The sequence below is a fragment of the Penaeus chinensis genome, chromosome 14 (genome assembly GCF_019202785.1).
Source record: "Penaeus chinensis breed Huanghai No. 1 chromosome 14, ASM1920278v2, whole genome shotgun sequence".
In the NCBI taxonomy this organism is placed as follows: Eukaryota; Metazoa; Arthropoda; class Malacostraca; order Decapoda; family Penaeidae; genus Penaeus; species Penaeus chinensis.
In genome coordinates, this window is record NC_061832.1 from 23815473 (window position 1) to 23827972 (window position 12500).

The 12500-nt window shown below is 45.1% G+C and overlaps 1 protein-coding gene across 2 annotated transcripts in view; it reads right to left on the reverse strand.

Annotated features, from left to right (window-relative positions):
* LOC125032408 (transcriptional regulator Myc-A-like) overlaps positions 1–11680 on the reverse strand; it is a 12593-nt gene extending 913 nt beyond the window's left edge. Inside the window, exons 1-4 of one of the 2 annotated variants that reach the window (XM_047623513.1) lie at positions 11544–11680; positions 8352–9275; positions 2975–3315; positions 1–2704 (exon numbers count right to left, since the gene is read on the reverse strand). The exon at positions 1–2704 is cut by the window's left edge and continues 913 nt beyond it. In XM_047623513.1, coding sequence (XP_047479469.1) covers positions 2402–2704; positions 2975–3315; positions 8352–9264 — 1557 coding nt within the window. In that variant the 5' untranslated portion in view covers positions 9265–9275; positions 11544–11680 and the 3' untranslated portion in view covers positions 1–2401. The other variant, XM_047623514.1, reaches the window with a different exon arrangement.
* Between the last annotated feature and the right edge of the window lie 820 nt (positions 11681–12500).

The following is a 12500-nucleotide window of genomic DNA, read 5'->3' on the forward strand; positions in this document are numbered from 1 at the left end:
CCCTCTCGGTAATTAGGAGAGCTTCAGGGGTTTAACAGGGAGGGTATCAATCACTTTCATCTGAGACTGTGAATATAAACAAACAAATATATTGGCTTCTTGAACTTAAAATACAAAAAAGGAGAAAAATGCAAAGTGTTATTGCGTTTTCACAATGAGGTATTTGTATGAGAACAAAAAATACACGAATAATAATCATCATCAGTACTGAATGTGACGTCGTTACCAAAACATATAAATGTAATTGAAACCAAAAAGGTAAATTGCGTTTTAAATACCCATGATTTTTTTTTTTTTTTTTAATATTTCTTATGTGTGTTTTGATTTTGAGTTCGTTTTCTACTATTGGCATATATTTGTCCGTCTACCGACTTCCTTACTTTTTAAACATGTTTTATTTAAACATTTTAAACCGTCATTAACTTTTTAAGTACAAAACTGAGCAATGATAAGAAGGGGGTTAACTACAGCTTACTAAAGAACTGTCTCAGATAAGGAATTGGCCGAACCAACAAAAATATTGAGCATTTTGAGAACCTTTTGGAGACGCTATCATAAGCTGGGGTGGGGGGAGGGAGGGGGTTGGAGAGGGGGACAAGGGGGGGATATCCATTCATCACCCCCCCACACACCTTCCATCTCTTACAAAAAAAACACCCTCCCTTGCCTCGCACTTCGTTTTCTTCGACAAAACAAGCAAACAAACATACAAACAAAGAAAGATCTTACTTTTATCATTTAACTACTACTATATTACTTGGTTTTGTTTTGTCCCATTAATTTGGAAATAGGATCGGGCCTTGATACCTGCCTCCTATCATACAAGCTAACAAATACATTTCGTTTGTGCACACTACGATACAATAGTGTTAGGCGATATTATCCCTTTTGTAGTTTTCACTTAAGGGTCACATTCCCAAGATGGAAAAAAAAAATATTATTCAAATCGGCGTCTCCTTCCATTAACCTTCTCTTGTTGTTGTTGTTTTTTGTTGTTATTTTAGCAATTATTCTTACTTCTACGACCAATAACTATTCCTTATCGAGTTTCCATCACAAGGTTCAACATAATTATACATGCAGACTATCTACATCTACAGCTAATTCGTATTTTTTTAGTTTTTTGTTTAAATGTCTTTTTTCTTGTCTGCCATGAAGTGTTTTCTTGAGAATCATACCGACAGGCACTCGATTGGGGGGGAAGGGGGAGGGGGTGGGGAAGAAGGGAAGGAGGAGAAGAATAAGGGGGAGGAGGAGGGGGGGAGAGAGGAAAGAGGGGGAGGGGGAGAAGGCGAGGGGGAGGTGAGCAGCCTTTTTTTAGCCTTAAACCTACATAGGACCAAATATGTTTTGTATCTACATCATTACACTACATTTATACCTTTGTTACACATACAAAAAAACAAAAAAAACTAAAAAAGTCTGGCAGTTACACTAACAGCTTTTTTTTCTCTCTCTCTCATCTTGCTTTTTTTCATATTTCTAAATGTTTAAATTCAAACCGAGTTCTTAACCAAATTGATATATTTACCCTCAGAGGAAAATGGTCTTTTCCCCCTAAAGGTTTAAAAATTACACACATACACAACACTCTGGGCTTATCACATCGGTTTCACGTTTCCCTTAGGCTTAGATTTCTTATAATAATTATTATAATTAATAATAATTTAAATAAAAAAGAGAGGCAAGTGACATTCATAGAATCGAAAACTCTGCTTCTCTTTCCTAAACGTGAACTTGCTGGATACATTATCAGATGGGTGTTTCGTCGCATATATACTTTGGTATCGAACCTGAATTACCAGTTATAAAGAAAAAAAATACTACTTCCTTAATTAAGTCAGGTCTCTGCGAACTGCAATTTTTTTTTTTTACACACATACAAAAAAAGACGATAATAAAAGCCATTTGAATTTTTTACCCCCCCCCCCCCCCCGCCCTTGCTAAAATTTCGCCTCATACACACACCAAAAGATTAATAACCATAATAATACCAAAAGAATTTTGTCCTCGGAAGCATGTGGAAATAAAACGTCTTTTTTTCTGTTGTGCTTTAAGTATTGTATACTCTACATTCACTCATCTATGTCTTTTTTTTTTCTCTCTCTCTCCTAACGTATCAATAGTAATCACCGTCGATTATATATAATATATAAAAAAAAGACATGCAGAGCCACTCAAAACTGTGACAACCTTAAATACAAGAGGAACTTACCCTTTAATCAAGTGCAACACTAGCAAAAAATGATAGGCACTCAAATTATCACACATATACAATAAAGGCTGTTTATATAAAAATTGTAAACTGTAAATTTAAAATGCTCCCTTGATCAGTATTTACAATCTATCCACGTAACCTTACAACTAACTGTACAGAAGGGGAAGGTCGGGCACGCCGGTCTCAGCTGCTGTGCGCCGCCTTCCTCTGTTGCAGAAATTGCATCTGTTTTTTCAACTTCTCCTTTTCTCTCAGGAGGCGCTCTTCCGTGTGCTGGAGCTGTTTGCAATAGACGGCTGCCTTCTTGAGGATCTGTACCTTCGGCGCCTTCTCCAGGATCTTGGTTTCAGGTACGAGCAGGCGGAGGTATTCAAAGGCGTTGCGCAGGTCCACTCTTCTTTGTCTCTCGAGGGAGTTGTGTACGGAGCGGCGGCCTTCGTCAGACTCCACTCTGTTCCTCCGTCGGTGCTTGGTGGTTTTCATCACCTGCGGGAGGAGGAGGAGGGCGAGGGTCAGCACAGTTCGGGATGGAGGACAAGCTGGTCGTTTGATATGAGTCTGATACGAGTCTCATCTGATTTTAACTGAGGTTGCAGTTATAGCTTATATGAGATATCTTTTTTGGAGCATCTGGGTGACAAGAAGAAAGGGGAAGAAAAAGGAAAAGTTAGAAACATGAAACGGGAAACAGGAAGAGAAGAGGAAGAAAAGGAAGAGTCGGAGGAGAACAAGAAGAAGACATGGACAAGGCCTCACCTCTGAGTGGTAGTCCCTCATGCGCTTGGTGTAGGCGGCGGGCTTTCCCTGAGTCTTGATCTTGACGGACACGAATCTGCTGCCGGTGGTGGCGGTGGCGGCGGTGGCGGTGGCGGCCTCCTCGCCCTCGACGTACGTGGCCCCGGCGGAACGGCACTGGCGGTTCCTCATGGCCTCCTGGATGGCCATCTGCAGCTGTCGTTTCACGTCCACGGAGCGCTTGGACGGCGCCTGGCACCGGGGGGAGGGGGAGCGGGAGGCGCTGGTAGCGCTGGGGGAGGCACTCAGCGGGGAGGCCGCCTCAGCCTGGTCGTTGCAGGAGACCACGTCCACTTCGTCTTCTGCAGGAGGAGAAAGGGGGCTCATTAGTACTAAGTACAAAAAGGGAAATGGAAAAAAAACGAAAACAAGCACCCTTTAAAAAACCCACAAAAAATTTACAAAAACAAAACAAACAAACCTCTCATCCACCCTACCTTCCTTTCCCCCTTCCCCAACTATACCATATTAGCCCAAAATGTCTCTTTATTTATTTTGCTCGCTTCCCCTGCCCCTCCCTCCCTCCCTCCCTCCCTCCCTCCCCTCCCTCCCCTACCCACCCCGTAAGCAGAGTACTCCGGGTATGCTGATGATTTACACGCCCGAGGAGGTGACGGCCACAAGACGAATGTGTCTAGCGAAGAAATATTAATAGGCCGACTTGACTCCTTTCGAAGGCTTAAAAAGGGTCGGGGGTAGGGGGGGAGGGGGCTGAAACAGGAAGAGAGGCGTCGAGAAGGGGAAGGGGGGGGAAGGGGGAAAGAATATGGAAACGGAAATGGAAGCGTGGAGGAAAGAGAGAAAATGGAAATGGGAGAGGATGCGTTAAGTAAAGTAAAGAGAAAACAGAGAAGGAAAGGAAGCGTTAAGTAAAATGGGAAAAAAATAATAAACGGAAATAGGAGAGGAAGAGTTAAGAAGAAAAGAAAAAGAAAACGGGAAATGGCATGAAAAGGAAAACGCCTGCATAGAAAATGCGAAGCGCCCGTGCATTCGTGTTGCGGATGGCATTCGGAAGCCGCGTTTTTTTTCTTTTTTTATCTATTCAGTCTTGCCCTTTTTACTTATCCGTATTAACTCATTTTCTATTACTAGTATATTTCTCTTCCCTCGTTTTCATCGAAATACAATAAATAGATAAATAAAATAAATATGGCGAGACATAAACGCCAAAATTGAGTAGAGAGAGAGAGAGAGAGAGAGAGAGAGAGAGAGAGAGAGAGAGAGAGAGAGAGAGAGAGAGAGAGAGAGAGAGAGAGAGGGAGAGAGAGAAAAGGGGGGGGGGGGGGGGAACCGAACCCTGTCTACTTACGGACGATCTTCTCCCCCGCGAGTTAAAGGAAAAGGAGGCAAAGTCTTGTGCGATTTGGCTCCCGCGTTCCTGTCATGCCAAGAACGCTTCTCCCCCCCCTCCCCCTCCTCCTCCTCCTCCTCTCCACTTCCTACCCAAACCCCCCCTCGTCTGGCACTTCACCCCCCCCCTACCCCCACCCCGCTTGACATTCCCCGCCGCTGCTGAGCTACTCCCACGAGGGGGGGGGGAGGGGGGGAGGGGGAGGAGAGGAGACGAAAGGACACTACCCCTCCTCCCCCCACAGCGTACTCCCCTTCCCCCTTCCCCTCTTACAAAAATCATGGAACCTCTTAGATCACGAACGCGGTTAAATACACGCACGCGACGAACAGAGGGGAAAGGGAGGGGCGGAAGGGGAAAGGGAGGGGAGGAAGGGGAAAGGGAGGGGAGGAAGGGGAGGAAGGGGAAAAGGGAGGGGAGGAAGAAGAGGAAGGGAAAAGCGCAGGAAGCTTCTATGGCTAAGCTTTTGGGAAAGGGAGGGGAAAGGGGATGGGGAAGTGAAGAACCCAAAATAATTATCTTCAATAATAATCAAATAAGATCGTGCATAAAGGGGTGGGGAGAGGGGAGGGGAGGGGAGGGAAGAGAGGGGGAAGGGATAGATAGGGATGATGACGAGGGCAGGGTGGGGGGAGGGGGGGAGGGGGGAGGAACCGTGGGAGAGGCCCCGGGGAGAGAAAGGGGAGAGGGAGAGGCAGTCGTCGAGGGGGGGGGGGGGGGGAGGGTGTACAGCTGGCACCGAAAACTATGATGGCAGCTCCCGAACTTGGCAGTGGGCACCAGACGTCACGGGTGCCAAACTGGCCGAGACTTCCCTCTGGTCTTAGTCGGCATTAAGGGAAGGGCGTGATGGGGGGGGGGGGGCGAAGACGGGGAGAGGGGGAGAGGGAGAGGAGGGAGGGAGGGGGGAGGGCAAGAGGACGATGGCGCGGGGAGGGGAGGGAATAAAGGGGAGAAGAGTGACTCGTCTAGAGCGGAGGGAAGGGGGGAGGGAGGGCAAAGGGAGGGAGAGAGAGAGAGAGAGGGGAGATGAGAGGACGAGACTTGTCTAAAGGGGGGAGAAAGGGGGGGGGAGGGAAGAAGGGGAGTTAAATTTCTTCTAGGGGGAAAAAGTAACTCTAAGCGATTTTTAGTGTCACATGAAAGGGTTTCTTCGGGAGAGGGGAAGTTAAGGTGTTTTCCCCTCGGAGACGGAGAGCGCGCGCCCGAGACCGCAGCCTCCTCATCACGTAAAACTGAGGTGTGGAAAATACAAAACAACGTAATTGGCTCCGCGAAATATGCCAGGCCAAGAATGAGTCTTTATGGCGTGAAATCAAATACTCTCTCGTTAGTTACTTCGCCATCGTGAAAAAAGGGAATTGAAAATCTTTCGAAGATGATAAAAAAGCATAAAAAAAAAAGTTACATTGTCATAAAAAAAAACTTTGAGTGAATAAGTAGACCTAAGATTTAGGCCTATCAGTCTATGCTTGTTACCGAGGAAGAGATGGGGGGGGGGGAGGGGGAGGAGAAGGAGGAGAACGTGCAGAGATGAAGAGAGAGAGAGAGAGAGAGAGAGAGAGAGAGAGAGAGAGAGAGAGAGAGAGAGAGAGAGAGAGAGAGAGAGAGGGAGAAAGAGAGGCCGAAAAACGGAAAAAGGAAACATGGCGGAGGAAAAGAAAGGGAGAGGAGAGAGCGAAAAGAGAAAGAAGAAGAGGAGGCGAAGGAAGAGAGGAGTAGACGGAGGTCAGTGCCACCAAACACACAGGGCAATGTGCTTAAAGAGGCAGAAGGAAGCCAAGAATATCCAGTGGGAAGGAAAAGTGGCTGACGGATGGGAAGCTTTTATTTTTGCGGGAAATTGAGAGGGAAGAAAGGGGGAAAAAAAGGATGAAAAATAAAAGAAGGAGAAGAAGAAGCTACAATAAGAGAAAGAGTATCAGCAAGAGAATAAGAAAAACAAAAATGAGTAACAAGAAAAAATCGAGAAAAACAAATGCATTAACAACGAACAAAAAAGAGAGAAAAAAAACACGAAAGCCAAAGAACAAATAAAAAAACAAAAACAAGAATAAGAAAGAGCAAGAGTAGCGAAAAGAACTAAAAAACAAACAGAAGATAAAACCGAAAAACGAGAAAAAAAAAAAAAAACGAGACAAAAAGGAGTGGGGAAAAAAAAGAAAAAAAAAAGAAGAGGGGGGGGGGGGGAGGAAAAACTCGGAATCTGCATCGCCGCCGCCAAGCATTCCTTCGCCCCGACCTGAGCGTCCGCCTGCGTTCCACCAGCGCCTTTTTGAAGTCTCCCCGTAAGACCAATTGTATTTAATTATACTTTCCTTTTTGGCAGCTGGGTCGGGAGGGGAGGGGGGGGGGGGAAGCTACGAAAGGAGGGAAGGGGAAGGAAAAGAGGAAAGGAGGAGGGAGGACGAAAGACGAAACGAGAGAACAAAAAGGAGAAAAAGAAAACAAAAGGAAAGAAAAGAAAGAAAAGAAAAAAAATCATAACCGTTTTGACTCTTCCATGATTTTTTTGTTTTTCTCGTGCTGATCACCTCTGTTTGTTTTCCCTTTCCCGCTATGGGTCACTATGGTTTATTTTCACGGAGGAAACAAGGTTAGGCAGTAAATAATTGAGGCCAGTGTACACTACCCTTGCTATCTCATAGGCAGGTGATGTCAACATTGGCACAAGACTAGCATTGCAAATAAAGAAGAGTAAAATGAGAGAGAGAGAGAGAGAGAGAGAGAGAGAGAGAGAGAGAGAGAGAGAGAGAGGAGAGAGAGTTAATAGATAGGCAAAGAGTTAAAAGATTGACTTATAGATTGATAGATAGATAGATAGAGAGAGTTAATAGATAAAGAGAGAGCGCGAGAAAGGGGGCGGAGGAGACAAGAAACGCCTTCATACTTGAACCCAGATAAGCAGACAACAGTTATGCAACGCGAGCCACCTCCCCTCCTCTCCTTTCTTCTTAATCTAATCTATCAACGGCAGCTTGCTTGTTCGGCGAGATAAAAGAGGAAGGAAAGGGAGACAAGGAGACATGAGATCTAAGAAATATTAAAAAAAAAAAAAAAAAAGACATGGCGGTGACAGAAGAGAGAGAGAGAGAGAGAGAGAGAGAGAGAGAGAGAGAGAGAGAGAGAGAGAGAGAGAGAGAGAGAGAAGAGAGAGAGAGAGAATAAACTATCTACAGCTTTATTTATCCCTTCGTATATGAAAAGCTTAAAGAATAAAGTCTTTCTAAGCCACCTTAAAATAAGGTTTCCTACTCACTTCCGCCTTCCGAATAAAGCCGTCTTTGCAAGAGTTATAGAGACGAAGGAATATCTGAGTTTGGAGAGAGGCTGGCGAAAGTGAGGAATAGAGGGAAAAAAGGAGAAGGGGGGGGGGAGGGAAGGAAGGAGGGAGGGAGGGAGAGAGACAGACAGATGATGATGATGACAAAATAATAATAATAACAATAATAATAAAAGTAATAATAATAAAAGTAATAATAATAACAGTAATAATAAAAATAATAATAAAAGTAATAATAATAACAACAAAAACAACAATAATAATCAATAAGAAAAAAAAAAAAACAGTCACTAGGGAGGGTCTAACGCCGCGCGGGTCTGGTAACACTGCCTCCCCGCTGTTAGTTCGCGGCGCCGCCAACAGATGGCGGGAGCGGCCGGTCTTGCGGTCATGCTTTAATATTATATCATTTCTCTGCCTCACTCATGCTGATCGGCAGTCTACCCCCTAAAAGCTTGTTTATATGTATTTTTTTCCTCTCCAGAAGGAAGGGAAATGGAGAGTGCTTTGCGTTTGGGTGTAATGGAGATTAATCTTACATGTTCTGTGTTTCTCAGCCCATTGGAAGCGGAATGATTACATTTGTGGATTTATAAAAAGGCCCTTTTGTCCTTAGTCTCGAGATGAAAGAAACAAGCGATGATAATGTTATTTACTAAGAGGGCAAGAGGAGGACCGGGAGAGCAAGGGAGTGAACTCACCAGTGTCTGAGGGCGTGAGGATCCCGGGCATCGTGTGGTTTTCAGGGGCGGGGACTCTGCCGCAGTAGTTGTGCTCGTTGTGCTCGATGCTGCTGCTGGAGGAGGCGGAGGGGGAGGGGCTGCTGGAGCTGCTGCGGAAGGGGCTGTTGGCGTTGTAGCGGGAGGCGCTGTTGGTGCTCCTGGGGCTGCCGGAGGGACTCGAGGTCTCGCTCATGGACTCGTCGATGTCGCAGTCACTGTCGGTGCCGGAGGGTGTGTCGGGCAGGTTGTCCTCGGAGTCCTCCTCGTCGTCCTCGGAGATCTCGTCCGGGCGGAGGGCGTCCCTGAGGGCGGCGTCGGCCGAGCACTCGGACACCTGGCGGTCCTTCCTCGGGGCCGCCTCCAGCAGCGAGGAGCAGCAGGCGCCGCCGCCCCACATGATGTCTCGCTTGACGGACTCCTCGGGCACGGGCGCCAAGGTCGGCGTCCACCACGAGGGGCAGCCGGCCGCCGACCAGTCCATGCTAGTCTCGGCTCCCAGGGGCGCGGTCTCCATGCCCTCCAAGTCGGACAGGATGTCGCTAATATCTGAAGGAGGCGTGGCCGAGGGGGACTCCAGGATCTCGGGAATGGAGGCCACGAGGTCGTCCAGGTCGTGCTCTGTGGGGGGTGAGTGCGGGGGCGTGGGCAGGGTGGCCAGGTCCTGGTGGAAGGCGGCGCTGGCGGAGGCCGTGGAGGTGAAGCCCATGACGGGGGAGAAGCCGCTCATGCTGTGGTGCTCCAACATAGCCTCGGGGTTGGTGAGGGCGAGGGCGCGGTCGTGCTCGATGTCGAACTTGCTCCAGATGTCCTCTGGCAGGGCGTGGTGGGGCATGGGCGTCGGGGAGAGCCAAGACTCCGACAGGAGGTCTGGGGAGGTCGCCATCATTGCCATGGCGGCAGTATCTGTCAGGGGAGGAGAGCAGACAACAATAAATACGGGGACCAGGATCAGCATTCGAGACAGCAAACATCCTAGGACACGTTCCCTCAACAAAAAAAAAAGGGTATATATACACACAGGGGCCTATATATCTAAGTAAATAAAACAAGCCCACACTTTACTCAATCAGGAGCAATAACACGTGAGAGAAGAAATGGAAAACAGAGAGAATTCAAATCCTACCCCCTGAATCCATGACCCCCCCCCCCCTCAGAGACCCTACATCCTTCGCAGTGGAGTCTGATAGTGAGTGACGTATCCACTCATTCATTCATTCACTCTCCCGCCACTAAGGTCACCCCCCTCCACCCCACCCCTGGACGCCTCCACTCCCACCCCCTTCCCAATCCACCCCCCTAACTGATCTAGTACCCGCGTTTGCACTCACTCACAAACACACACACACACACACAACCTAAAGATAACAAACAAACACAATATTCACCATTCCGTACCATACGCATATATACAAAGGATGAGACAAAAAGTAAAAAATCAGGAAAAGAAAGAAAGAAAAAAAAAACTCCCTAAAAAAACATAGCAAAGACATAACCTCATCTTTGAAAACACGAGTATTACTCATTATTCACACAAAAAGACCCATAAAAGGGAAAGGAAAAAAAATAAAGGCATATCTCAAGCCTCTCATACGTGTTCCATCCCCGGCCTACCAGCTCAAACAAGAAAACACGTAAAAGAGAGACCTACTACTCAAAGAGTGAACAGCAACGTCACGAACTATTCAGCGAGGAACGAGAGCTTTTACCCATATAACGACAGACTGTAATCTCCAGGGATAATGAATGCTATCGCGGGCGCTTTATATTCCTCGTTACTTTCAGTCTGAGTGTTCGAGTGAGGCGGGTTTTATGAACAGAAGCAAGAAAATGCGAGAGTAAGACCATCTGCCAAAAACGCCAGTGTTAGCCAGTTCTTGCTGTCAAATTCTACCACGTGAGTCAAGGGTGAGAGAGAGGAAGGAAGGAAGGAAGGAAGGAAGGAAGGAAGGAGAGAGAGAAGGAGAGAAAGAAAGAGAGAGAGAGAGAGAGATAGGTATTGTTCACATAGTTAAACAGATCCAGGACACACCTAAAAAGAAAAGAAAAAAAAAAAAGAAAAGAAAATGCGGGCACATCCTAATAGCCTACGGTCAGTACATCAAATCTTCACAAAAGGGGAAATAATTTAATGCAGGGTTTTGTGTCATTCTTGTTGAAGTCCCACAAACTGACCCTTGAAACGACCAATATTTCTCTCTTCTTTTCTTTTCCTACCTGTCTCTACGCACGCAAGCAACAGCAAAACCAAGGAAAGAATAGCATACTTTCTCAAAACAGGGACAACTAAACCTAACATTTTAAAACCAAATACCGTTATTCCTTGAAAACAAAACGAAAAAAATATCACAAACGGAAACGATAAGATTTACTTAGAAAATTGGATTCTTATAAGTTTACTTGGTCATTAGGATGCACTGTTTCCTCTTACAACTTGACTGACAACATAAACAAAGTGACAAAAAGTGATTTTGAGAATCAACGGCGAATTTGTGCACAAATTTTCGGGTCTTGATTCCCCGTTATTCCAGAGTGTCAAAATCTTTCCGAATTAATTTCCTTTCTATTTTATCTAATATAGAAAAAAAATGTAAACAAAAGAAAGTATATATAAACATAATATAAAATAAAGGGGAATTAATGCATACTACAGCAAAGCATTCGCTAGTACAGAGACACGTGACTACACACGGTTTGTTTCGTTGAAGAATTAATCCCAGAAAGTTATTCACTTCCATGATTCAGTGACAAAAACAGCACAAGATTTTCCTTCATAATGCGATTTTAAACTGTACTATAAATAATATCTTTGTCACTTACACTTCGTGGATACAAAACACACACACACAGACACACGAGCACGCACACACACAACCACACACGCACACGTACACACGTACACACGCACACTGACTCCTCTAAAGTAACATCACAATAACATAAGTAAACACACTTATCTACACACTAAACTCACGGCTTTCGACGAATTCCTTATTTCATACAATAGAATAAATATCCTCACTATAGCGCCTTTGCCCGGCACCAACGATCACTTTTTCGCCTCGTATCTCGTATTTCTCAGGCGTAAGTTTCCAAAATAACGCAAAAAATAAAAAAAAAGAAGTATAACAAAATCATGTATAATACAACACACCGATTGGTAGACATACACACCTTCACTAAAATAAAAGACTTGGTTCAGTAACGGATCGAACTGGAAATGTCACTTCGGTGCTTCATATAAGTAATCCAGAGACCTAGCAACTAGGTAGGTGTGCACTAGCGCACGACATGCGTCTTTCCACGTCAGAGTCCACACATTAACTAACGACAGCAGACACTACAGAAATAAGCCCTCCCCGAGTCGAGACGCGAAGCTCCGCCCACTCCCCGCAACGTCACGAATTTAGCTCCTCCCACGTGATGTCACTATGTTGGCTCCTCCCACTATCTGACGTCACGATCGGAGGGAACCAGTTTTATGGGGATTGTTGCCAACGGTGCTTATTTCATATTAAAATGTTCATCAATAAGGGCTGAAAGAGAGAATTTCACTCTTAATCTCATAAAACTAACTTAAGTCTAATCATTAGAATATATATCATCGAACAATAAAAGACTTAAAGGAGATTTCTCTCTGGAATTTCCTCGGGACTAGATTGTCTCGCGTAGGACTGGTTGTGGTCGAGGTGTTCCGAGTCCGAGGCTACTCCCTACTACCGACTCTGTCTCACTCATGAGTCAGCATTACTAGGAAGACGAACCTCCTGGGAGCAATGTTTACTTGGCGATTCTGGAAAAAAACGTTACCTACATCATACATTAGCGGGGTCATTGGATTCCCCAGCCTGTCGATACACGCATTCGTAGTTCCACAACTTATTACCCAGAATCACATCCGAGAATCGGAATTTGCAAAGGGAAATTAGAAAACCTTTTTTGCTCACTTAAAGAAATATAATATATATATATATATATATATATATATATATATATATGTGTATATATATAATATTAGTATATACTTTTTAAAATCAATTACAAGGAAGTAAACATTGCAATTTAAATTCTAATATATATACATATATGTATGTATATATATACTTTCATATATAGGTATGCACACACACA